Source organism: Malaclemys terrapin, chromosome 3, assembly GCF_027887155.1.
Source record: "Malaclemys terrapin pileata isolate rMalTer1 chromosome 3, rMalTer1.hap1, whole genome shotgun sequence".
NCBI lineage: Eukaryota > Metazoa > Chordata > Testudines > Emydidae > Malaclemys > Malaclemys terrapin.
In genome coordinates, this window is record NC_071507.1 from 178,387,580 (window position 1) to 178,411,627 (window position 24,048).

Genomic DNA, 24,048 nt, shown 5'->3' on the forward strand with positions numbered 1-24,048 from the left:
ATCCTGTCAATGTACTGCTTGTGTCACTTGTGTTTACATATGGAGCTCTACTTCTCCCTTCTGCAAGTCCCCTCCCAATGGAGCTATCTTGCAGGACCTAGGGTCCCTAGGGCTGGGTTACTCCCACCCCAGAACCAGATGAACACCCACACACCCACACGTACATTAACAGAGCAAGTCTGAGCGGACCGGGTCAATCAGCACTGTCAAGCTGACCCCCTTATATGTCTCTGGACTCACTGGGCTGGAGGAAGCAGCACTTTCAAGTTGTCTCTCCTTGTATGCCCCTGGGCTCCATGGACTGGGTCAAGCAGCATTTTCAAGCTGTTACCCTTATGCGTCCCAAATTCAGCACGTCCCTATCCCCACTCCCCCAACACAATTATACTGGCAGTAACCTACTCGATGAGCAAACCCCACAGTATTTTGGGCGCTGCAGGGATCTTTAGCTTAGGTAAAAGAAGCGTTGCTGTAGAGTGAATGGGGGAAGCTAAAAACACAAATGAGTAAAGTTCAGCAAGAGAGAGAGAAGCAACCAACTTAACCACAGAAGTTATTTATTGAATAAATAGTAATAACTACACAAGGAGGACTAAACCAACATAACATACATGATTAAAGGTTAATACCTAAGGTAGAAAGGAAAACCGAGAGAGAGGCTTGAACTCACTCCATGAGGCTTGAACTGGTCAGGGTTCCCAGATGGTGGTAGCTGAGGGTTCTGAACGCTGGAGACAGGCAGAGCCCCCAGCACGATCAGTCAGGAGATGGAGTTCCAGTGGAACTGATGCATAGTGTGGATCTAAGCATCAGAACCCTGACTAGAGGGTGAGTAGGGATTTTTGTAGAGAAATTACAGTGGTTCAAGGGAAAACACTAGATTTGTTTATAGGTAAGCTGATGACTCAAGGGTTTTCTTTAGACTAGACAATAGGAGCTGATCACTGTTGGCTATGGGTGGTGTTTTCTTCCAGGGAGCTCACAATGCAACTAGGCTGCTTCAGTATTTGGATATCAATTAAGGATTCATTATTAGAATTGGTCTGATAATTGCTGAGCTGGGTGTGTGCAGACATAGGTTCATTAGCATCTGGAGCAGAGATTCCCATGATGCAGTGCTTCCCTGCTTTTTCTGGTCCCAGAATTCAGTGTGGTTCTCTGTTCTCCATTCTTTATGTAAATTGAGATGTCTTCCTGTCCCATCTTTCATGCAGATGAGGCTAGGGGAGTTGTCTCTGCTCTCCATTCTGTATGCTAATGGAGATGTCTTAATCTTGTCACCCTTGTCAGGAGGGGTCTAGGTGTGTCTCCCAACGCCCTTCACTGCTCTCTGCAAGTTTTCTTCTTCTGATGGGTTTTGGTTTAAGCAGAGGCTGGGGGTGGAGGGGGAGTGTCTTTCATGAGTCCGGCTGGATACTGCACCCTGGGTCCCCAGGAACACAGAGGTGTCTGGTATCAAGTCAGTCTCCGTGGTATGTAGCTAAGTGTGTGTTTGCTAACCTTGAGCTCCTCTGTCTTCTCAGTTAGTGGTTGATATTGCTGGGTAACCGAGAGGCTGAGGATGGTAAGAGGGGAAAACGTTTATGTTACTGACTGTTTTTATAAGAGTGTATTGAGCACCTTTCAAAGAAACAGAGGATCATAAAAGATTAGGGTTGGAAGAGACCTCAGGAGGTCATCTACTCCAATACCCTGCTCAAAGCAGGATCAACCCCAACTAACTCATCCCAGCCAGGGCTTTGTCAAGCCAGGCCGTAAAAACCTAAGGATAGATATTCCACCACCTCCCGAGGTAACCCATTCCAGTGCTTCACCACCCTCCTAGTGAAATAGTTTTTCCTAATATCCAACCTAGACCTCTCCCACTGCAACTTGAGACCATTGCTCCTTGTTTTGTCATCTGCCACCACTGAGAACAGCCTAGCTCCATGCAGGGGTGGCAGGTTTGTATAATTTTTGCTGGTGCCCAGAACGGATCCAAGTCCCACCCCTCCCCGCCCAAGGCTCTGGGACGGAGTTTGGGTGCAGAGCGGGTGTGGGGTGCAGGCTCTGGGAAGAAGCTTGGGTGCAGGAGGAGTGCGGGCTCTGGGACGGAGTTTGGGTGCAGGCTCTGGGTTCAGGCAGGGGGTGCAGGAGGAGGTGTGAGGTGCAGGCTCTGGGAGAGAGTTCAGGTGTGGAAGGGGTGAAGGCTCTGGGAGGGAGGTTGGGTGCAGGCTCTGGGCTGGGACAGAGTTGGGGTGTTGGGCTGGGAATGAAGAGTTTGGGGTGCAGCAGGCAGGCTGTCCTGGGGCTGGGGTGGGGAGCCAGAGAGGACGACTTCCCCCAGCCCTCTCCCCACCAGCAGCAGTGAGCTCCAGGGGAGTGGGGCCCTCCCCGGCATGACACTCACCCGACCCTCTCCCCCCCCCCCCCCCCCCCCGGCTGCTGCTCAGGAGGTCTAGCCAGGATAAGCCCCCCACCTCGGAGTCGCCTGCTGGGGGGGGGACACTGGCATGCGCCTCCTCCCTCTGCAAGCACAGCACCGGCCTTAGCCTGCCCCCAGTGCCACTCTCTTGTAGCCAGCTGCAGGGAGCAGCCGCCCACTGCCCAGGGCAGGCAGGGACGCTCCGGGGGAGGCGCTCGGGGGTGGCAGGCGGGGCCAAGGGACACTCCGGGGGCGGCAGGAAGGGCCGGGGGAGGCACACGGGGACGGCAGGAGGGGCCGAGGGAAAGACCCGACTCCGAACATTGGTGGAGCCTGGCCCCCCCAGGCCCTGATTTTGCTGGAGCATGGGCCCATACAACTTGCCGCCCCTGGCTCCATCCTCTTTGGAACCCCCCTTCAGGTAGTTGAAGGCTGCTATCAAATCCCCCCTCACTCTTCTCTTCTGCAGACTAAATAAGCCCAGTTCCCTCAACCTCTCCTCATAAGTCACGTGCCCCAACCTCCTAATCATTTTCGTTGCCCTCTGCTGGCCTCTCTTCAATTTGTCCACATCCTTCCTGTAGTGAGGGGGCCAAAACCACGCAATACTCCAGATGTGGCCTCACTAGTGCCGAATAGAGGGGAATAATTACTTCCCTCGGTCTGCCGACAATGCTCCTACTAATGCAGCCCAATATGCCGTTAGCCTTCTTGGCAACAAGGGCACACTGCTGATTCATATCCAGCTTCTCATCCACTGTAATCCTCAGATCCTTTTCTGCGGAACTGCCGCTAAACCAGTCAGTCCCCAGCCTGTAGCAGTGCATGGGATTCTTCCGTCCTAAGTGCAGGACTCTGCACTTTCCTTGTTGAACCTCATCAGATTTCTTCTAGCCCAATCCTCCAATTTATCTAGGTCAGTGGTTCTCAAACTTTTTTTTTCACGGACCACTTGAAAATTACTGAGGGTCTCGGCGGACCACTTAATGATCTTTCCAAATGTTTGTACTATTAGCTAACTACTGTAAAGCACTTCCGATAAAAGTGCTATATAAAAAAACTTAATAAGAATAATCTTTTTTTATTCTACAAATAAAAGCACACAACTCATATTTTAATATCAGTAGTCTTACCTTTCTAATGTGATGGATGTGCCCTCTCTCCCGCGCCGTGGCAGCCCCTGAGCTGGGACTGGGAAGGAGGGGGGTCTCTCCCCGGCAGCCACAGCCCTGGAGCTTGGGAAAATCGCCTCTTTCTCTGGCTACCGCAGCCCTGCATATCCCAAATTCCCCTCACCCCACTGCCCCCTCCCACCTACCCTTGATTCTCCCCAAGGCCACCACCTCACCTTAGATGTGCATCTTCTCCAGGGTCCATCCACATAATTAGCGGAGCCACGCTTGCGCGTCTCCTCTAATTAGGTGAGTGGCCCTTCATTCTCTTGTGTGCGGCTGGTATGGGTGAACATCTTCAGCTTGCTCCAAATGTCTACAAAGTACTGAAATAAACAAGTGACCAAAGCCATCATAGCACTAAGGCTCCCTCCTGTCTAATGGGCTGAGGATGTCTGTTGCACTCAGACCCTTCTTGAACACCTGATATAACCATGAGATTATTGAGATGCCTTTTTGCTCAGGTTGGGAATGTTACATTCTGAAGTACTGAGCACTATCATTGAATAAGCTCATATAATAGCTGCAATCTGATTGACTCAACAGGGAGCCAGACCCTTGTCATTCTCCCATCATATGCATATGCCAGGCCATTGCAATCGCTTCAGCCAGATTGCAAACCCAGAAAGTATTTTGTTTTTAAAATCTCATTGTATAGGTTCCTAGGAACATTTTGAATTAAAATGTGTTTAAAAGAGCTGAATCACGTATGCCTTTCCTTCTCCTTTGGTGACCCGGCTGCTCATGCTGCCGCAACTGTGTTGGGAGAAGGGAGGAAAAGGTCTTCTGGGTTGATCCCATTAAATGTGGGGCCTGCTTTCAGTCCCGATCTCCCTGCAGCACTTCTGTCCTTTGTCCCTTCCCATCTCCCTCTGTTATTCCATCCTGCTTACGCTGTTTGAACATGGGTTCAAGCAATGCAAAGCATTCCGAAGGGCCTTGACTTGGCTCCAGCTCTGCTGAATGTCTCTGCTGCAGATCCGGGGCAGGAGCCTTTGATACTGATTGATGGTAGCAGTAAAGGGGGATAGTACTGCTTTAGGAGGAGATTTTCAAAGGCACTAGGAGGAGACGGGCGCTTTCAACTCCTATTGACTTAGGCACTGAACGCTCACTGTAACTGCCCTTTGTGTCTTTGATTTCGAACGGGAAGATTTTCAGTCTTTAAATATGGACATTTTTCAAGAGCTTTCTCCCCATTGCTTCCCGTGCTGGACCCTGGCCCAGCCCAGTAATAGCAGCATGTCAGCCTGTGGCAGGGCTGTGTGTCAAAGGCTGGAAAAGCACATTGCAAGCTGGACTCAAGGGTCCCAAGCTGTGTAGCAGGGTAAGCTGGGGTAGAGCTGTGGGGAGAGGAACATGATTGAGCAAGGAGGTATGCACAGGGTCACCCAAAACCACCCATTTCTTCTCTTCTCCATCCCCCACCCTCCCTTGCCCCCCCACCCCTCCACAGGCAGCATCAGCAACTGGGAGATCTTGGAAAAAGGGGAGGAGAGAGTGAAATCAGATATTTCTTTGACAGAGAAGGTTAATGAAATAGATAAGCACTTTCTTGTTTAAAGCTGTATGCAGATGCTTATATTTAACAGCCCAGTGCTCTCTGCAGTGCAGAAGTACTCTCTGCGGGGTGGCTTCATCAGTTGATATGTTTGTACTTCTTGGATGTCCACATATCAATACCCATCTTTCCACTGCATTACTTGTTTACAGTCCATGAGCGTTACATATCAATTGGAGTTCAGTCGTGGCACAGAAGGTGACGTGCTTGCTCTTTTGTTTTACAGCTGTTAGATCCTCACCGAGAACAGAATGGGGAAGCAGAACAGTAAGCTGCGACCTGAGGTACTCCAGGATCTCCGGGAGAATACAGAATTCACAGACCATGAGCTTCAGGAGTGGTACAAAGGCTTCCTAAAAGATTGCCCCACGGGTCATTTGACTGTTGAGGAATTCAAAAAGATATATGCAAATTTTTTCCCCTATGGTGATGCATCGAAGTTTGCAGAGCACGTGTTCCGCACTTTTGATACCAACGGCGATGGGACGATTGACTTTAGGGAATTTATCATTGCGCTGAGCGTCACTTCTCGGGGAAAGCTCGAACAGAAGCTGAAATGGGCATTTAGCATGTATGATCTTGATGGCAATGGATATATCAGTCGTGGCGAAATGCTTGAAATTGTGCAGGTGAGGAATGGTCTCGTTTTGTAAAACTTACCTTTTGAAAAAATTACCGTTTTTGAATTAATATTGCTGGAACCACTTGCCTGCTGAGCTAGAGACTTCAGGTCTAGGTAGAGGTACACCCTACCAGCCGTTCTGCTAGCTGCTGGTACTTCAAAGGAGTTGCAGCCAGTGCATAGGTGCTGGAGCATGTTCCTGATGCAGTTCTTCGCACTGTCATTCCAAATGGCACTGCAGAAAATAATTCTACCCACAAATTACAAATGTGTAGAGGCTCTGAGGAGAAATGGGCCTGAACCAAAACCCCAGTCACCTTGTCTGCCTCCCACCCCCTCCATTTGAGGTGTTCAAAATCGATACCAGATCTGGACTCAAATTTTGGAAACAGCCCCAAGGATTATAATGGATTGAACCATAATTCCAGATATGAATGTAATATACTCTGAAGTTCAAATTCTGTGGTTTGAGCCCTCCCGTGCTTTTAAAGTGAAAGGCCTCTTGGTGCTCTCAGGCCGGGTTCTACTGGACAGGTGTCCAAACCACCATCATAGTTAACTTCTCTGAGTGCTTCAGCAAGTGTTGCCAGGAACAGAATTTAGCTGGAGCGTGAACAACTTTTCTCCCCCAAGAAATGGTTCCTCTAGAACACACTGGGGAGAAATTAAATTGGCAGGGGAGTTTGTCTTGCCCATGCTGTACCTCATGAGTTCAATGGATAATAGGTATTCAGTTTAGTCAGTCCATCACCTTTCCGTAGCATGGAAATGTAGCTACCTCCCAGCCCACTGTACACAAATAATTATTGAAGAGCAGTAAGTGCCTATGCAGGTGCATTAAAAGCCATCCTGAAGTAATGAGACCACTCCCCAGACTCAAATGGAAGGAAGGAAAATTACATGTGGGAACTTTTTTCCTATATATTTTAGCTCTTGTATTTTAGTGTGTTAACTTAAATACTGACTTGGCTACTAGATTGACTAACATAGCAGTTGTGTTGATTTTCTAAATCAGAAATAAATGCTGGAAAAAGCAGATCAAGTTTGTAATTCCTTTTATTTGTTTTGGTTTATAGGGGTTTTCAGCTGTCTGCCAAGGTCTGCTGAAGGCTTAAATTCCTTTCCTCAGTCCTGATGCTTTATAGCTTTTTTTTCATTATTATTTTTTCTATATTTAGGCAATCTACAAAATGGTGTCATCTGTAATGAAAATGCCAGAAGATGAGTCCACTCCGGAGAAACGAACAGACAAAATCTTCAGACAGATGGACACAAACAATGATGGTATGATTTCCACCAGAAGTCCTTAATTAGGTCTTAAAAATAAACATGCATTGTCTGATACCATACTGATAACACTTAACTTTTAATTAAAAGAAAAAATTGCTTTCAGGGAGGCTTCAGTTCTGTCTGTCATCTCACAGTGGTGTCAGTCACAGGAACATCTGAGTGTCTGTTGTCTGTAACCAAATAAAATAAAGGAGAATGAGCCTTTGTGTTTGTAGAAACCAACAAGGTCCCTATTTTCCAGACTTGTACTGATCTTTTTTGTAAAAAGGCGTGGCCCTTTATTTGCGACACTCACCCTTTCAGACAGTCTATCTGCTGACAAACCAAGCTAGTGAAATTGGCAGCAAGCTAAGTGCATGTGCATCAGAAGTAAGATCTGTCCCCAGGCTTGGTTTGCTGGATGTTGCTACGCTGCCTTGCCCTCTGATCTCTTCCTTCATACACACCTGTGTGTGAAATCTTTTCTCAAACCTTATCTGCCCTCCACCCCTGGAATCAGGCACCCTACCCTGTTGGACTCCAGGCAGCTCAGCTGCATGGCCATCTGTCTGTAGAACACTGAGAGCAGCCCTGCTTCTCCACCTTGCCTTTGCACTGTCAATGGGTAACAAATTGTGGTATGGCACAGGAAAGGCAAATGGGAGCCTCGCTCTGGAGGGCAAAAGAAAAGGCAGACTGTGAGTGGGGCAGAGTGATGGCAAAATGGTAACAGAGGCAGGGAGGAGCTAGATTGTAGAATGAGCAAGAGGGAAATAGAACAAAGAATAGAAACGGGAGGAGGAGTATGAAGCCAGAGAGAGAACACAGATACAGGGTGGCAAATACAGTGAATGAGGAGGGGACTGGTAGAGAAGAATAAGGGGCTGCTGCGGGCCAGTAGTGTGCTTTCCCCCCCAGCTTGTATACTGCAAGAGGAGAGGATGGCAGGTAGTGTGGGGGAGGGGGTTCTTGCCTGAGGAGAGGCGAAGAGAAGATTGAGGACCCTCTTCTCCCTTGCTGCGTCTCCAAATGCGGCCTGCTCACCTCTCCTATGCCTGTCCCGCTTGTTCCCTGTGCCAGCTCAGTGACCAGAGTGCCCTCATTTTTCCCTTTGCAAAAATCACCCTGCTCCTATGAGGGCCTGTGCCCAAATCAATCTCATGCAGTGTTTTACAGGGCAGTACCTGAGTAACTGCTTCTGCAAACATCCTAGTTGCATGTTGCATAGAGCCATCTTATGTCATCCATCTAAGTAGTCCTTGCCAGTAGAACCAAGTCAGAGCTATGCTTAAAATTGTATTCAGTGACCCAGGCATCTCGGACTATGGCCCACTGTAATTGTTGGGAGAGTGGCAGCCTGAATAGATGCATCTGCCTACTTAGAGGGGAGGCAAAGCTGCTAGCCACTTCACTGCCTCTCTCTTCCGCCCACTCTCTTTTTTTCCTGTTCAGTTTCATCTCCTGCTGCTGTCTCTGGCAATCTGTTCCACCGCGTCGTTATCTTTTTGTGTGAAAAGGCTCCTCTGAAACTTCTATAGTTTCAGTGCCTTCAGCTCGTGCTTCAGTGCCTTCAACTGGGAAAGTACAAACTAGGGACAAAGTCTGGCTCTCCTTACAGTTCCCTCCTGTGAGGCTACTCGCATGCATGAGGAGAGCCAGATTTGGCCTCAGCTTTGTACCTCCATTCTTTTCTCAGCCCTGCAGTCTTACATTCCTGCTTTATGCATCTATCTTTAGATTTTTCTAGCTCCATTCAGCTGTAGAAGTGATCATGTAGGTCCAGATTTTTTTGGAAGGCAGGGGTTTGTCCTTGCAAAATTGTGCCTCTGAAAATCTGGCCCTGAACTGCACTTTCTAATGCCGCATTATCCAAACCCAGAACTTAGATCTATGGTTTGCATAGAAAAGCTTTGATGGCCCAGGAATACAACAGTGGGCAGTGAGAGTAGGGAGCTGTGGGGGATGCTGTTGGGATGATGTGTCTAACGCAGAGAGTTATCAAACTTGCAACCTTTGTCTCCGTGGTCCTGGCGCTGCTGATTCTCACTGCCCCGCCCCAAAAGCTGCTGCAGGTTTGTTTTTGTTACATCAAGAGATCGCTTCATTGCAATATATACCACGTTTGGAGGCAATACCAATATTGCAGTTTGTGTAACCATGTGATAAATTAATTTATCAGACACCTTTAGCAACCCCCTCTGCCCACTAACTCATCTCCCCAGACTGAAACTGGGAAATAGAATCAATTGTTTTCCCCCATCACCCTGCCAAGGAAATGTTTCCACCTTGTCCCATCAGTTGTGAAATTTTCCCTGTAAACTACCTTGGTTAGAGGCCCAAGATGGGCAGCCTTCAGTCTTGGGTCTGCGACAGCTCTTAGGATATATCTGCATAGCAAAGGTAGTACACAGGCTAGCCCTACCCAAGCTAGCTTGAATCCAGCTAGGATGGCTAACAATAGCAGTGAAGACAGCACAGTGCTGGCTTCGGAGCAAGCTGGCAAGCAAAGTACGTACAGGGTCTGTGCCACCAGGCTTGTGCTACCCAAGCTGAAGCCCATGCTGCACTGTCTTCGTTGCTTTTGTTACTCGTGCTAGCTGGACTCACGTTGGCTCATGTAGGCTCACTCACTTGCAGCTTTTGCTGTGCAGACATGCCCTTCAAGAGTTTAAAATCTGATATTTCAAGGTGCAACAGAGTAGACACGGGAGCTTTTGCCTATTGGAAAAGGAGAGGTGTTCAGTTTCTCAGTGGGACCCAGCAGTTGCTTCTAGCTCTGAAAAGGCCGGAGATATCCGACTTTTAAAGTTATGACTCTTTGGTGTAAAAAGGGGGAGGGATAGCTCAGTGGTTTGAGCATTGGCCTGCTAAACCCAGGGTTGTGAGTTCAATCCTTGAGGGGGCCACTTGGGATCTGGGGCAAAATCAGTACTTGGTCCTGCTAGTGAAGGCAGGGAGCTGGACTCGACCTTTCAAGGTCCCTTCCAGTTCTAGGAGATGGGATATCTCCATTAATTATTATTATTTTTATTATTATTAAAGCTGTTCTGTCTTAGCCCTGATCTACACTAGGGGGGAATCGATCTACGTTATGCAACTTCCCCTACATTATTCACGTAGCTGAAGTCGATGTACTTAGATTGACTTACTGTGGTGTCTTCACCGCGGTGAGTTGACTGCTGCCGCTCCCTCGTCGACTCTGCCTGCGCCTCTCCAGGCGCTGGAGTACAGGAGTCAACAGGAGAGGGCTCGGGGGTTGATTAGTCTACACACAATAAGACGTGATAAATCGATCCCCACTGGATCGATCACTGCCCGCCGATCTAGCGGGTAGTGTAGACATACCCTTAGAGATTTTTATGGCTCCCTCTGAGTCATGTTCTGTTGAACTGACAGTAGATAGAGCCCTGGGGTAAAATCCTGGCTTTGCTGAGATCCACAGGAGTTTTGCCATTGACTTCAGTGGGGCCAGGATTTCACTCTTTGGCTCTACGTGTGGAGGGATACAAAACTAAAACATGTAAAGTAGTCCTTCTGTGACATGTGGCATGCAGAGATACGTGATAGGGCAATGTGGCAAAACCTGGAATATATAGTTTCATTAAAGCAATTCCATAACTAGCAAAATGTCACTCCTGTAAGTAATGTATTGCTAAGCAGTGTGCATACTGAGAGCTGTAATGGAGCAGTGCTTACATTTCAACCCCTCTAGCTGTCCCTCCTGCATTATCAGACGAGAGAGCGGAGAATAGCACCGTGTGTGTGTGTGTGTGTGTGTGTGTGTGTGTGTGTGTGCTTCATTGATGGGACTTGAATGGCTTCTCATTGTCTGCTGTGCTGTGGGGCAGTGCTGCCAGATTTTGCTTTGTACTGTACTTTGTTCTGGAGTGTTGCACACAAACAAAATCAACTTGTGCGAAGTTTTGTGAAAACTTTGACTAGCAAAAATTCTTCTCAGAAATGCCAGTGTTTTAACAAAAAACAGCTTGCCCAGTATATAAGTGCCTTGTCTTGCTTTGGGCCCTTGCATATCTCTGCTCTCCTGGCACATGACATACCTTGGTCAGGTGAGCTAATACTGGCGCATGACCATTGAATCCGGTCCTTGTCCCCACAATAGGCTGAGACCATCTCTATATGCATTTTCTCTAATATTTTTAATAAAAACAAATGTTGTAACACATCTGCTCCCTCCCCTGGCCTTACACTTGTAGCAAAAGGGATAACGAGCAAAAGTCAAATGCAAAATCTGAATCTGTGGTAGGAAGCTTCCATTTGGAACAATAAAATATATGTTAGTCTTTAAAAAAAAAAAAACCACAGTAAAAATAGAGTGTGAGAACAGTGAGAACAGATGCATCTGTAATTCATTGAGACGCTCTGATACTCTGGGAATGAGTGTTGTAGGAAGAAAAATTGTAAATAATACCGTACTCTGGAGTATGTAACTAAACACATGAAAGGAGCAATTAAAAACAAAAAAAAGCAATATGAGCTAAAAGCAGTGCTAAATGTTAAAGAATATAACCTAAGGGGTGGAACTGAAACGTGATGAGGTGGTTCTCACAGTGGAATGTTTGTTTGAGTATGTTCATTGTATGTGGGTTTAAAATCTCAGCTGAGGATCTAAGCTAAAATCTACTTCCTAATACATGTGCAGTATGATTGGGGCTTCGGTATAAGTGATCACATAAGATTATGCAAAATGTGCCACGCTGTTCTCCAAAGAGTTTATTTTCTCTTGGCAAAATAAAAATATGTGGTTATTTCTATAATGGGGGCAATTTAAATGGGTAAGAATTGCCATGGAATGTTGTGGTATATAATTATTATATGAAATACTTCATACAGATGTAATGTAAATGGACATGACTGACAAAATATTTTGTGTAATAGACAATCCCAGTAGCAAATATTTTTATTAAAAAGTATAAAACCTGCTGATTAAACAAATTACATGTATAAGAAACTTCTTTTACAGAGTATTTAGGTCATTAGCATCTACTAATAACTATCCCAGACCTACAACTTTATAGACATGGAAGTAGGTTCATTGAATTCAGGACTGTTCTAAACTTTGCCAGCTTGTAATAAACCTCCAGATTATAAAAGCCAGAAGGCATTTCAGGAATTCAGCATGCTTCAGTCACCCGAGGTTACATTGACTCAAGGGGGGAATCATCGGGCCCAGTGAAATCATCCTAGAAAGAGCCATTTCATTTCTCATAAATGTTTTGTTGCTTATTTCTCTTCATCTGTGGGTGTGTAACATACTATACAAGAGAATACCATTGCACATGCATCAGATGCAAAATATTGATCAGAAAAATGTAATTCTATTTCAATACTGTTGTTCAAATTACAGTTAATGAAGGCGATCCTGAAAGCCTCTGTAGACAGCACTTGTACTGAGCTCAGTGGAAGTTCCACCAGCCCAGGGCTTGTAGGTGTGGTCCCAGAGTGAAACTGTTATAAGAGAACAGTTCTAGACTTTTCAGCAATGGTGGCTAACAAATAATTACAAGCGGTGCAAACTCTGGTTGTTTTGATTAATGGGCATTCACACCTTTGTGAGTTTCAAATTTTAGAAGCCAGTTAGAGCCACAGATTTTTTTTCATGGTTTTCAACCCTAACCCCTTAAATCAGCCCAAATTGTTGAAGTTGGCCCAAGTTTCAGGTTTGTAACAAAGCCTGAAAAATTAATTTGTAGGGGTCTGATTGCAAAGGTTTTGCCCAGCTCAGCAAACAGGGCATCGTTTCACAGGGCCGGCTCCAGGATTTTTGCCGCCCCAAGCAGCAAAAAGAAAAGAAGTGTGTGGGGGGGGGGAAGCTGCGATCGCAATCTGCTCTACCGCCGCTGCTTCAGCCTTCGGCAGCAATTGGGCAGCGGGTCCTTCGCTCCCAGAGGGAGTGAGGGACCCGCCGCAGAAGAGCCTGACATGCCGCCCCACGCACCTGCTTGCTGGGCTGGTGCCTGGAGCCGGCCCTGTCGCTTCAGCATCTCTCAAGGCCTGTTTCTTGTACCACAGCACAACTGACCATAGCAATAATTAACAAATGTAGAATAAACTACATCACGTTGCCCAGTGTTAGGGACACTGTTACATGATCGCCTATCAGTGCATATGGTGCAAATATCCTGGGTTCTGTGTGGTTTAAAATCTCACCCTTGATTGAAGCACTATTTCTAGACTAGTTTGTGTGTATCTTTAATGAATGTTTGTACTCCAGTTTTGTATTAAGCCAGTTCTCTGCTTAAATTATTGATCTAAGGTGGCATTATTAGTACGATTGTTTTAACTTGATAATGTCCCTGTTTAATGTCAAATGTAAAGTAAAATATTAGATTCGTTTACTTGAAAAAATAGTGCATCCTGGTTTGAGGAGGAAGGGAGTGCCTGGTTCCCCTGCACTGCAGCCAGTTTCACCCTAAATCCACTTGCAGTAGGATATGTGTGTTTTTAAGCTTTCTGTGAAGGTTTTATTTTTAAGCTCTGTTTGATCTTGCAATGCAAGTGACTTGTTTTTGTTTTCTCCTTTCAAGGTAAACTGTCCCTGGAAGAGTTTATTAAAGGTGCCAAGAGTGATCCCTCTATTGTGCGATTGTTACAATGTGATCCAAGCAGTGCAAGTCAATTCTAATTAAACTCTGGACAGTTTGCAAAGAAACTGCTGGCTTGTTGTTCAAGCTTTGCTCGCAAATGGATGCCTTCTCAATCATTCCTCAACTTGCTAGTGGATAAGATTCCATTGCCAGATTGTGTGTGTGTGTGTGCGCGCGCATGTGCGTGTATTAGAGTGAGGACTGCCTCACTCCTCTCACTAACATGAGTGCAATGTTCCTTTTGCAGTTCTGTTTTTCTCCCTGTTCCTCCCCTCCAATGTTACCACTCACTCTACACCATTAATGTAATTGAAAGGTATGTTTACATGCAGATACAAAGAGTTCAAATTTCTGGTGAAAGATCCCATCTTTTAGTCAGTAAGAACGATGATATTCTAGTAGCCCTAAGAAGATACTAGATAGAATTTTTATCCAACATAGCAGATGGTAGGTCGTCATTTTTGAAGCAAAATGTGAACTGAATGGAGTAGAAAGAAGAAGAGAGAAGCTTTTCTGGGCATGGTTCCAAATTGTCTGTGCTTTTGAGGAAAATTGCTTGCACTTATCTAATTGTCTACTTTCTTTTTATATATATATATATATATATATATATAAAATAGTGAAGTAAAATTTTAATATGTAGGTCAGGTATTTATGCATAAAGTAGAATTCAAGCTTAATTTCTTCTTGTTGTCCGTGATTTATTCAAATCTTGAAGATTGTTTTTGAGATATTTATGCATTAGCAAATTGCTGTTAAAAAAAAATGCATGACTAGCAATTTGTGGCTATTTCACTCTGTTTAATTACTGTATGCAAATATTTGTTCATTTTTACTGTTGACCGTTCCAGCGTTTACTGTATTAACAAAAGAATAAAAGGAATAATCCTCATTTTGTATTTCTCGGTGGAGTCCCACTTAGTGGTGGTTGCAGGGATTAACTGGCTTTTGAGTGACATGAGGTGATGTGACTCACGCTGTTGTTCTAAACTTTGCTATGCTCGCCATTCTTTTGCTGTCAATATGTTAATAGTCTTGTGCAATTCAGTGTTATTTAATATCTGCCTAATGCCAAGAAATATTAATTGAAATAAAAGACTACTTTTCTTGTCAATAACGGTCTTATTTTAACCAGTGGTACAAGTTACTGTTCCATAGTTGTGCATGTGATGAATACAGTCAGGACAAGAATACTGAAAGCTTTCCTGCCCTTCCTTTCCTTACATCTCCTCATCTAGGGGAGGGGAGGCGACCTAGTCCCCACTGTCCTTCCATCCTTGACGTCTCTGCTGAGATTAGCCAGCAAACAAGAGTATTTTAGTGCCCACTACGTTGATGGTCCTTGGGAACCCTTCCCCAAAGGAAACTAGACTGAGACTATGACACAGTGATTTCACACAGTCCACTGAAGAGCTGATCGCTCCAAGTCACCGCTGGCCTAGGCTGGTAGATAAAGCATCAGGTACTAGAAGTCAGGAAACTTGGGTTCTATCTCTGGCTTCTGCCATTGACTCGCTGTGTGAGTTCCTGCTTCTCTCTGTACCTAAAAAGCACTGTATTTGTGCTTAGTGTTACTAGTATTGTTTATTAACATAATGGTGTGAGGCTCTATGTCCTATTACCAGTGTGCTGTGCCATCCAGTCCCCCAACAATCCTGCAGCTAAGTAATGCAGCCTTTTTTATTGGACCAAAAATACTATGTCAAGTTCCTTTCCAGTATACAGAGGATTTGTGCAGCCAGAAGTACCTTTCAGCGAGGTATGTGCCACTGAAACAATGTCTGGCATCAATGACGTAATATGCAAAGCTTTCCTAGACCCATGTTTATAAAGCACATGCTGAAGTACAGCAAAGTGCTTAAGCATCTATTTAAGTCCCCTTCAAGTCAATGGGGACTTTAGTGTGTGCCTAAAATTAAACATGTCCATAAGTGTTTAGTTGAATAGACAAAGTTTGCGGAAGCAGGATCCAAGATGGCAGCAATTAGGTGTTAGTATGCACTTTCACTGTAAAAATAAATTGGGAAAGAGCCACTTCCAATACCCAATCAGAGATACTGCTGGATGAAATTTGGCATAACGTGACCTTTTACCAAACCTGAGACTGAGAAATGTTTCCATGATTTTATTTTTTTTAAGGGAATTCAATTTGAACCTCTTAGAAAAACAAACATTCCCCTGTCACGCTGAAAGGAAAACTAACTAAAACCGATCTGTCTGCTTTTCCTTGTTCACGCTGGAAGAAATGCTAAAAGTAAACCACATGACCGGTAACAAGTGAACAAAATGATGTTTGCAATTCTTCCAGTTTTAATAAGTGAAGATTGTAAGAGAGGAAAGAACTTGGGTTTTTTAATTAAAATTTTTCTCTTTTTAAAATCATTTAACAAAAAGAATTCTCACCGATGTTACAAATCACATCTTAGATTAGGTTTATTATCAGTAATTTTCACTCTGCAATAACTGTCCAAGTCAAGTGAAAAAACAAATAACTAAACAGTTTCATACTTGTTTTATAGTCTGTTTCTAGTCTATTTCACGGTCAAGTTCTCATGCACTAGAATGCTACAGCATTTGAATTGTAAACCACTGTTGCATTAATGACATTTTTGCATGTAATTATAACTGAACATTGAGAGATACAAAGTTACAGTTCTCACAGCAGCCATAGCTCAGGCAAATTGCACACATTAAAAATTTATACTGTGTAACTAAGCAGAATTATGCTAGTGAAGAGGACTATTTTTGAATTCCCTCTGTTTTGTGTGATTTTTAAAATATGTTGGTTATGTGTTTAGTCAAATATCACAAAATAATTTTGTAAGGATCAGGTAACCAAAATTATTTTATTAGGATCTGACAAATATCAGACTGGTGTGTGTTCCATCCATTCTTTCCTCTTATTGTCTTTTTCTTTGTTCTGCCATTGCACATTTCCTTCCCTTTCTGTTCCCAGATTTCTCCTTCTCTGCGAGGCCAATCAGACCTTAGAGATCATCAAAGAGAGAGACCTTCCTAGAGTGAGTCAAAAAATTTCTGCCTCACAATCTTTCCCGTGGAAAATGTCCATCTCCAAAACATTTTTTCAGTTGGAAAAATGAAAATTTGAGGTGACTTTTTGAAATAAAACATTTTTCATTTCAAAACTTTTCAGAATTTTTCATTCAGTGGAATTTTTCAATCTTTCAACTTTCCATCTTGATTCAGAACTAATTCCAAAATGTCAGACTTTCCCACCAGCTCTGCAAGTTTTGCAAGATTGCTGCAGCTTGATGGGATTCTGCCCAGCTACATTCAAACAGGGATTTTGTCCCATTCCCAGATTTTACTGGCTGCCTGAGCATGCGCTCTATTCCCCTCTAGCTCTCCCTGAAGTACCTTCCCTCTCCTTCCCCAGCATCATTTTCTCCCCTTCTTGCATCATCCTGATGCTTTTTCAGCCCCCTCCACCCATCACCTCTGCAGGCCCTCTGTGTCCCCTGTCACTAGTTTCCTGATTTATATGCACCAGCTACTATAGTACAATGTATTATGAGGATTTCAAAATCCCAGAGCTTCCCAGTCTTGTGCTACCTAGTGTACTCATCCCATTATAAATAATTCGTGTGACAATTCATCAGCTTAGCTGCAGACTCTATTATACGGTATTACTGCACGACACCTAGGTATGGTTGCGTAAGAAATTCCAGGGTGTTGGATACCGTGACCTGTAGAAAACCTTGAGAGCTACTAAATTATTTGGCAAATGATACAATATGTAATATGAGACCATTCTCTCATTCAACCTTAACTCTGCAGTGCTGACAGTTGTTGATGAAACATTAGATTAAAGAAAGGAATGGGTTTTGCATGTTTTTTATCATTATTGTTACATTCAGGACAAATTAGGTCAATACTATTTTCTGAGCAAATTGGCATTACGTGATCTTGCTAGGATTCTTCATATTTTTGCGCTGTAAAAAAAAAAAAAATGAGAAAAATATCTTGCGATGGGGTAGTACAGACATTAGTTCTTTCAGAACATCAGCCCCCTTTCAGGTGTCTCCAGGTAGTGTTTTAAAGTGCTGAGCCCCAGCCCTCTGAAAATCAAGCACCCTTCAGGTCTCCAGTTGGGCACTAAAAAATTGGCCATTTGTCACTTTTGAAAATCTTGGCCATGGTCGCTAAGGAGGTTTTCAAAGGGATGAGCTGCTCTCCTGCCACACGCTGGGGAATGAGGGAAAGCAGTGCCTATACTAAACTGGTCCCCAAAAATGTGCTTCATTGTCATTGTGCTGGATGACATTCTAAACCGGGGTGAAATCTTGGCCCTATTGAGGTCAATGGAAAGCTCTCATAGGAGCCAGAAGTTCACCACAGCTATCTATGAATTTGGGGTAAAATTTCCAAAAGCACCTAAGTCCTATTGAAAGCCAGTGGGACTTAGGCTCCTAAATCACTTAAGTCCAGAGCCTCAACAGTATTTAGGACCCAGCCTTTTAAAGGTATTTAGGTGTTGCACACAGCATTGCAATGCCTAACTGATTTAGAAACGTACATTCTTCTTCGAGTGCTTGCTCATATCCATTCCATTAGGTGTGCGCGCGCCGCGTGCACGATCGTCGGAAGATTTTCTACCCTAGCAACACCGGCGGGTCGGCTGTGGAGCCCCCTAGAGTGGTGCCTTCATGGCGCTGAATATATACCCCAGCCGACCCGGCGCCCCCTCAGTTCCTTCTTACCGCCCCTGACGGTCGTTGGAACTGTGGAGCACGGCGTAGCTGTTCTCCACTCTCCCTAGCTTATCCAGTTATTCACAGTTATAGTTGTAGTTCTAGTTGTTTATAGTTATATAGTTGGTTATTCACTTGTTTATAGTTGTTATATAGTTAAAAAAAGGGGGATTAAGGGGGTTGTCTCCCCCCTTTTTCCCCGGCCGCGTGGTCGGGCTCATGCCCAAGGCTCCCGGCTTCAAGCAGTGCGCCTCCTGCGCTAAGCCTATGCCAACGAGCGACCCGCACGACTCGTGTCTGAAGTGCCTGGGAGAGTCCCATCAAACAGATAAGTGCAAGATCTGTAAGGCCTTCAAACCGAGGACCAAGAAGGAGCGGGACTTTCGACTCCGGCAACTCCTTATGGAGGCAGCACTTAGCCCGGACGCTCCATCGGCGCGCCAGGCCCCGGCACCTAGCACCTCGGTGCGCAGTGCCCCAGCGGCACCGACCATGCCGACCACGGCAGACAAGCCTCCACGGCACCGGACCTCATCGGCACCGCACTCACAACAAGTGCCTCGGCGCCGTTCATCATCCCCGGGACATAAAAAATCCCATAAGGCGGGGACCTCAGTGCCGAAGACGCCGGCTCCCCCGGTGCCGGGGGTAGAGCCGCGTCCACCTGTGGAGCACCGAAAACAGGTGCCTCCAGCACCGTCGACTCCGGCTCCAAGGCCGTTGAGTCCGGTGCAGACAGAGTCACCACCGAGACCGGCGGTGATACAGTGCCTCCCGTCGACACCGGAGACTTTCGCGACGGCGAGAGACTTGATCGCTCTCACGGAGCCGGCACCGCCACAACCACCGGCACCGTCGGCACCGTTGACTCGCCCGGTCCAATCTAGGGGAAAACCTGCCTTGATGCGCCCTCCATCGCAAGGGCTGGAACCGCGGCACCGATCCAGGTCCCGAAGCAGGTCCCCTCGCCGCTCGCAGTCCCGGCGCCGGATATCACCTCGGCACCGGTCGTACTCGCGGCCAAGATCATCGCGGCACCGCTCTACATCTCGGCACCGTTATGATCGTCGGCACCGATCAACGTCGAGACGTAGCTCTCGGCACCGGTACGATCGACGTTTGACTTCGAGAGGCCGCTCCCGGCACCGGGCCTACTCTAGGTCATCGTCTCGATCCAGGTCCGACTCCCGGCACCGGCGAGGCCATCGGCACCGATCGCGATCTCGGCACCGATCGCCGGCACCGCGTAGAGATGGAACATCTCTAGATCGGCACTGGACGGCACCGTATCCCACGGGATTCGTCTCGGCGCAGTCGGCACCGCCATGGCCATCGAGATCGGTGTCTCGCTCCTCTGAGGACCTGCCAAGATCGGCATACCCCCCTCAGGGGCAAGCCGGGGAGCAAGATTTAGGCCATTGGCAAGAGGGAGCAGAGGACCCTGACCAGGGCCCATCTCACTGGTCGTTCTGGACCCCGTGGGCATACCACCAGGCGCAAGGGGCTCCAACAACCTCTCGCTCGGGTCACTCTGATACAAGGGCACCAGAGTCCACCATCTCTCGCCCTCCTCCAGGGGGCATGGAGGCCTCTGTATCCGCACCACCTGACGTCCCGGACCCAAGGACAGGTGATGCTCCGACCCAGGAACAGGGAGACCAGGATCCTCCCCTGGATCCCTTACCACCAGAGGCATCCTCCTCTTCCTCTCCGGATGAGGCAGTGGCGGGCACGTCGTGCACAGGTCCACCCCCGATAGATCTTCGGGCTCATCAGGACCTGTTACGTAGGATGGCCCGTAACATGGACCTACAGACGGAGGAGATAGTGGAGGTGCAGGACCCCATTGTAAATATCCTCGCGGCGGATGTCCCATCAAGAGTGGCGTTGCCCCTGATCCGCACGATCCAGGCGAACGCAACTACGATATGGCAAACCCCTGCCTCTATCCCACCTACAGCGAGAGGGGTGGAAAGAAAGTACTTTGTCCCTTCCAAAGACTACGAGTACTTGTATACCCATCCCCAGCCGTGTTCACTGGTGGTGTCATCAGTGAATGCAAGGGAGCGCCACGGTCAACAAGCTGCAGCGCCCAAATCAAAGGAGGCTAAGCGACTCGATTTGTTTGGCCGTAAAGTTTATTCAGCTGGAGGGCTGCAACTTAGAGCGGCTAACCAGCAGGCGCTCCTGAGCCGCTACAACTTTAATTCCTGGAACTCTATGGGGAAGTTCAAGGAATTGGTTCCCCAAGAGTCCAGGGAAGAGTTTGGGGCCTTGGTTGAGGAGGGTAAGAAGGTGGCTCGGACCTCCTTACAGGCCTCCCTGGACATAGCGGACTCGGCCGCGAGAACCCTGGCCGCAGGTATCGCTATGCGCAGGACCTCCTGGCTCCAAGTTTCGGGTTTACCCCCTGAATTACAGCAGACCCTACAGGATTTGCCCTTTGAAGGACAGGGGTTGTTCTCGGAGAAGACGGACTCTCGATTGCAGAGCCTCAAGGACTCCAGGACAATCATGCGCTCCTTGGGGATGCATGTTGCGGGTCCCCAGCGCAGACCATTTAGGCCCCAGCCTCAACGTTTTTACCCCCCTCCAACTCGTCAGAGACAGGACCCTGCCAGAAGGCGAGGGCGAGGTGGTAGGAGAAGATGGGTTGGCCCTCAACCCGGTCAGAACCAGGGGCCACCAAGACCACCTTCAGGTCCTAGACAGAACTTTTGAAGGTGCGGTCGAGGACGGCGCCCCAGTCATCCCCCAGGATCCAGCTCCCTCCTTTCGGGATCGCCTCTCCCACTTCCACCGTGCTTGGTCCCTTATAACTTCGGACCGTTGGGTCCTCCGCACGGTGGAGAGGGGATACGCTATCCAGTTTTCTTCTATCCCCCCCTTCCACCCCCCTTCCCCGTCCCTCTTCAGGGACCCTTCTCACGAGCAACTTCTTACACAGGAGGTTTCTACGCTCCTTGCCATGGGGGCCATAGAGGAGGTTCCGATAGAGTTAAGGGGCAGGGGATTTTATTCCTGTTACTTCCTGATCCCCAAGTCCAAGGGAGGTCTGCGGCCCATCTTGGACTTGCGCGGACTCAACAAATTCGTAGTAAAGTTGAAGTTCCGCATGGTCTCTTTGGGGGCCATTATCCCTTCCCTCGATCCTGGAGACTGGTTCGCCGCCCTCGACATGAAAGACGCATACTTTCATATTGCAATTTACCCACCTCACAGACGCTTCCTGTGATTCGTGGTAAACACGGTGCACTACCAATTTACAGTCCTTCCCTTCGGCCTATCCTCGGCCCCAAGAGTGTTCACGAAATGTATGGCTGTCGTGGCAGCGTACCTTCGTCGGCAAGGAATACAGGTGTTCCCGTACCTAGACGACTGGCTGGTGCGCGGTCGCACCAAGGAGCAAGTTCAAGCTCACGTCCACAGAATAGTGCACATATTCAACGAGTTGGGCATCCTACTCAACAAGGACAAATCCACTCTAGAACCTACCCAGAGAATAGAATTCATCGGCGCAGTTCTAGACTCCGGGCGTGCGCAAGCCATCCTGCCAGACAACCGCTTTGGCACCATCACGAACCTCATTCAAGGGCTCAAGGCCTTCCCAACTACCACGGTGAGGTCGTGCCTTACCCTGCTGGGTCACATGGCTTCCTGCACGTACGTAACCAGGCATGCCAGACTTCGGCTTCGCCCACTTCAAACCTGGGTGTCATCAATATACCGTCCACATCGAGACAGCCTGAACATGGTGGTCACGGTCCCGAACTCGGTCCTGGCCTCCCTCACCTGGTGGCTAGATCGCAATGTGGTCTGCGAGGGGATGCCATTTCACGCCCCACAACCCTCTCTGCACCTGGTCACAGACGCGTCATCTCTGGGTTGGGGCGCCCATCTCAACGAACACCATACCCAGGGCCTGTGGACTGCACCCCAGTTAGCCCTGCACATCAATGTTCGGGAGCTGATGGCGGTGCGCCTGGCGTGCCAGGCATTCCTCAATCTCCTACGTGGCCGCTGTGTGTTAGTTCTCATCGACAACACCACGGCCATGTTTTACATCAACAAGCAAGGAGGAGCACGTTCGTCAATTCTATGCCAAGAGGCCATTCGCCTGTGGGACTTCTGCATCGCCCACTCAATCCATCTCACGGCATCGTTCCTCCCTGGAGTCCAGAACACTCTAGCGGACCGACTCAGCAGGTCCTTCCAGACGCACGAGTGGTCTATCCGTCCGGACATCATACATTCCATCTTCCAGAGGTGGGGGTTTCCCCAGATAGACCTGTTTGCATCTCGAGACAACAGGAAGTGCCATGTGTTCTGCTCCCTACAAGGTCGAGCTCAGATGCGTTTCTCCTTCCCTGGAAAGACCACCTGTTTTATGCATTCCCTCCGTTTCCTCTGGTCCACAAGGTACTGCTCAAATTGCGCAGAGACCAGGCACAGGTAATTCTGATCGCTCCAGCGTGGCCGAGACAACATTGGTACTCCACACTGTTGGAACTCTCGGTTCAGACACCGATCCCGCTTCCATTATGTCCGGATCTCATCTCTCAGGACCACGGCCGGTTGCGTCACCCCGACCTGCAATCACTCCACCTCACGGCGTGGCTGCTCCATGGTTCACCCAGGCAGAGCAGCAATGCTCGCACTCTGTCCAACAGATTCTGCTGAGCAGTAGGAAGCCCTCAACACGGACCACGTACCTGGCCAAGTGGAAGCGGTTCTCCTGTTGGTGCGAACAACGAGCCACGTCCCCGTTGCAGGCACCCATTCCTCTCATTTTGGAATATCTCCTCTCCCTAAAACAACAGGGGTTGGCGATATCTTCAATTAGAGTTCACCTGGCCGCTATATCGGCCTTTCACCCAGGGGAACTCGCGTCCTCGGTATTCTCTAACCCGATGGTCGTTAGATTCCTCAAGGACCTAGACCGGACGTACCCACAACAGCGTCATCCCGTCCCGACGTGGGATCTCAATCTGGTTCTCTCCAAACTCACAGGTCCTCCGTTCGAGCCACTGGCCACCTGTTCACTTCTATACCTATCCTGGAAGACAGCCTTCCTCGTAGCCATCACCTCAGCAAGGCGCGTTTCTGAACTCAGGGCGCTTACATCCGAGCCCCCTTATACAGTTTTCCATAAGGATAAAGTGCAGCTTCGTCCACATCCTGCCTTTCTCCCTAAGGTGGTTTCTCCATTTCATATCAACCAGGACATCTTTCTCCCGGTCTTTTATCCCAAACCACATGCCACTCGCCAGGACCAACGTTTGCATTCCCTGGACGTACGAAGGGCCCTGGCCTTCTATATTGACCGCACAAAGCACTTTAGAAAGACGACGCAACTCTTCGTTGCAGTGGCCGACCGAATGAAAGGCTCACCGGTCTCCTCACAACGCCTATCCTCCTGGATTACGTCTTGCATCCGGACTTGCTATGACCTGGCAGGTGTCTCAGCACCGCACCTCACCGCTCACTCCACGAGGGCCCAAGCCTCCTCGACTGCTTTCCTGGCACATGTTCCGATACAGGACATTTGTAGAGCGGCGGTTTGGTCATCAGTCCACACGTTTACAGCTCACTATGCACTAGTGCAACAGTCCAGGGACGATGCTGCATTCGGATCAGCGGTTTTGCACACAGCAATGTCTCACTCCGACCCCACCACCTAAGTTGGGCTTGGGAGTCACCTAA

General features: G+C 47.7%; 1 protein-coding gene across 3 annotated transcripts in view; it reads left to right on the forward strand.

Annotated features, from left to right (window-relative positions):
* HPCAL1 (hippocalcin like 1) overlaps positions 1-14,750 on the forward strand; it is a 125,756-nt gene extending 111,006 nt beyond the window's left edge. For all 3 annotated transcript variants that reach the window (XM_054022824.1, XM_054022826.1, XM_054022825.1), the window contains 3 exons: positions 5,364-5,766; positions 6,938-7,043; positions 13,574-14,750. In XM_054022824.1, the coding sequence (XP_053878799.1) occupies positions 5,389-5,766; positions 6,938-7,043; positions 13,574-13,671 (582 nt within the window). In that variant the 5' untranslated portion in view covers positions 5,364-5,388 and the 3' untranslated portion in view covers positions 13,672-14,750. The remainder of the gene's footprint in view (positions 1-5,363; positions 5,767-6,937; positions 7,044-13,573) is intronic.
* The last annotated feature ends 9,298 nt before the right edge of the window (positions 14,751-24,048 follow it).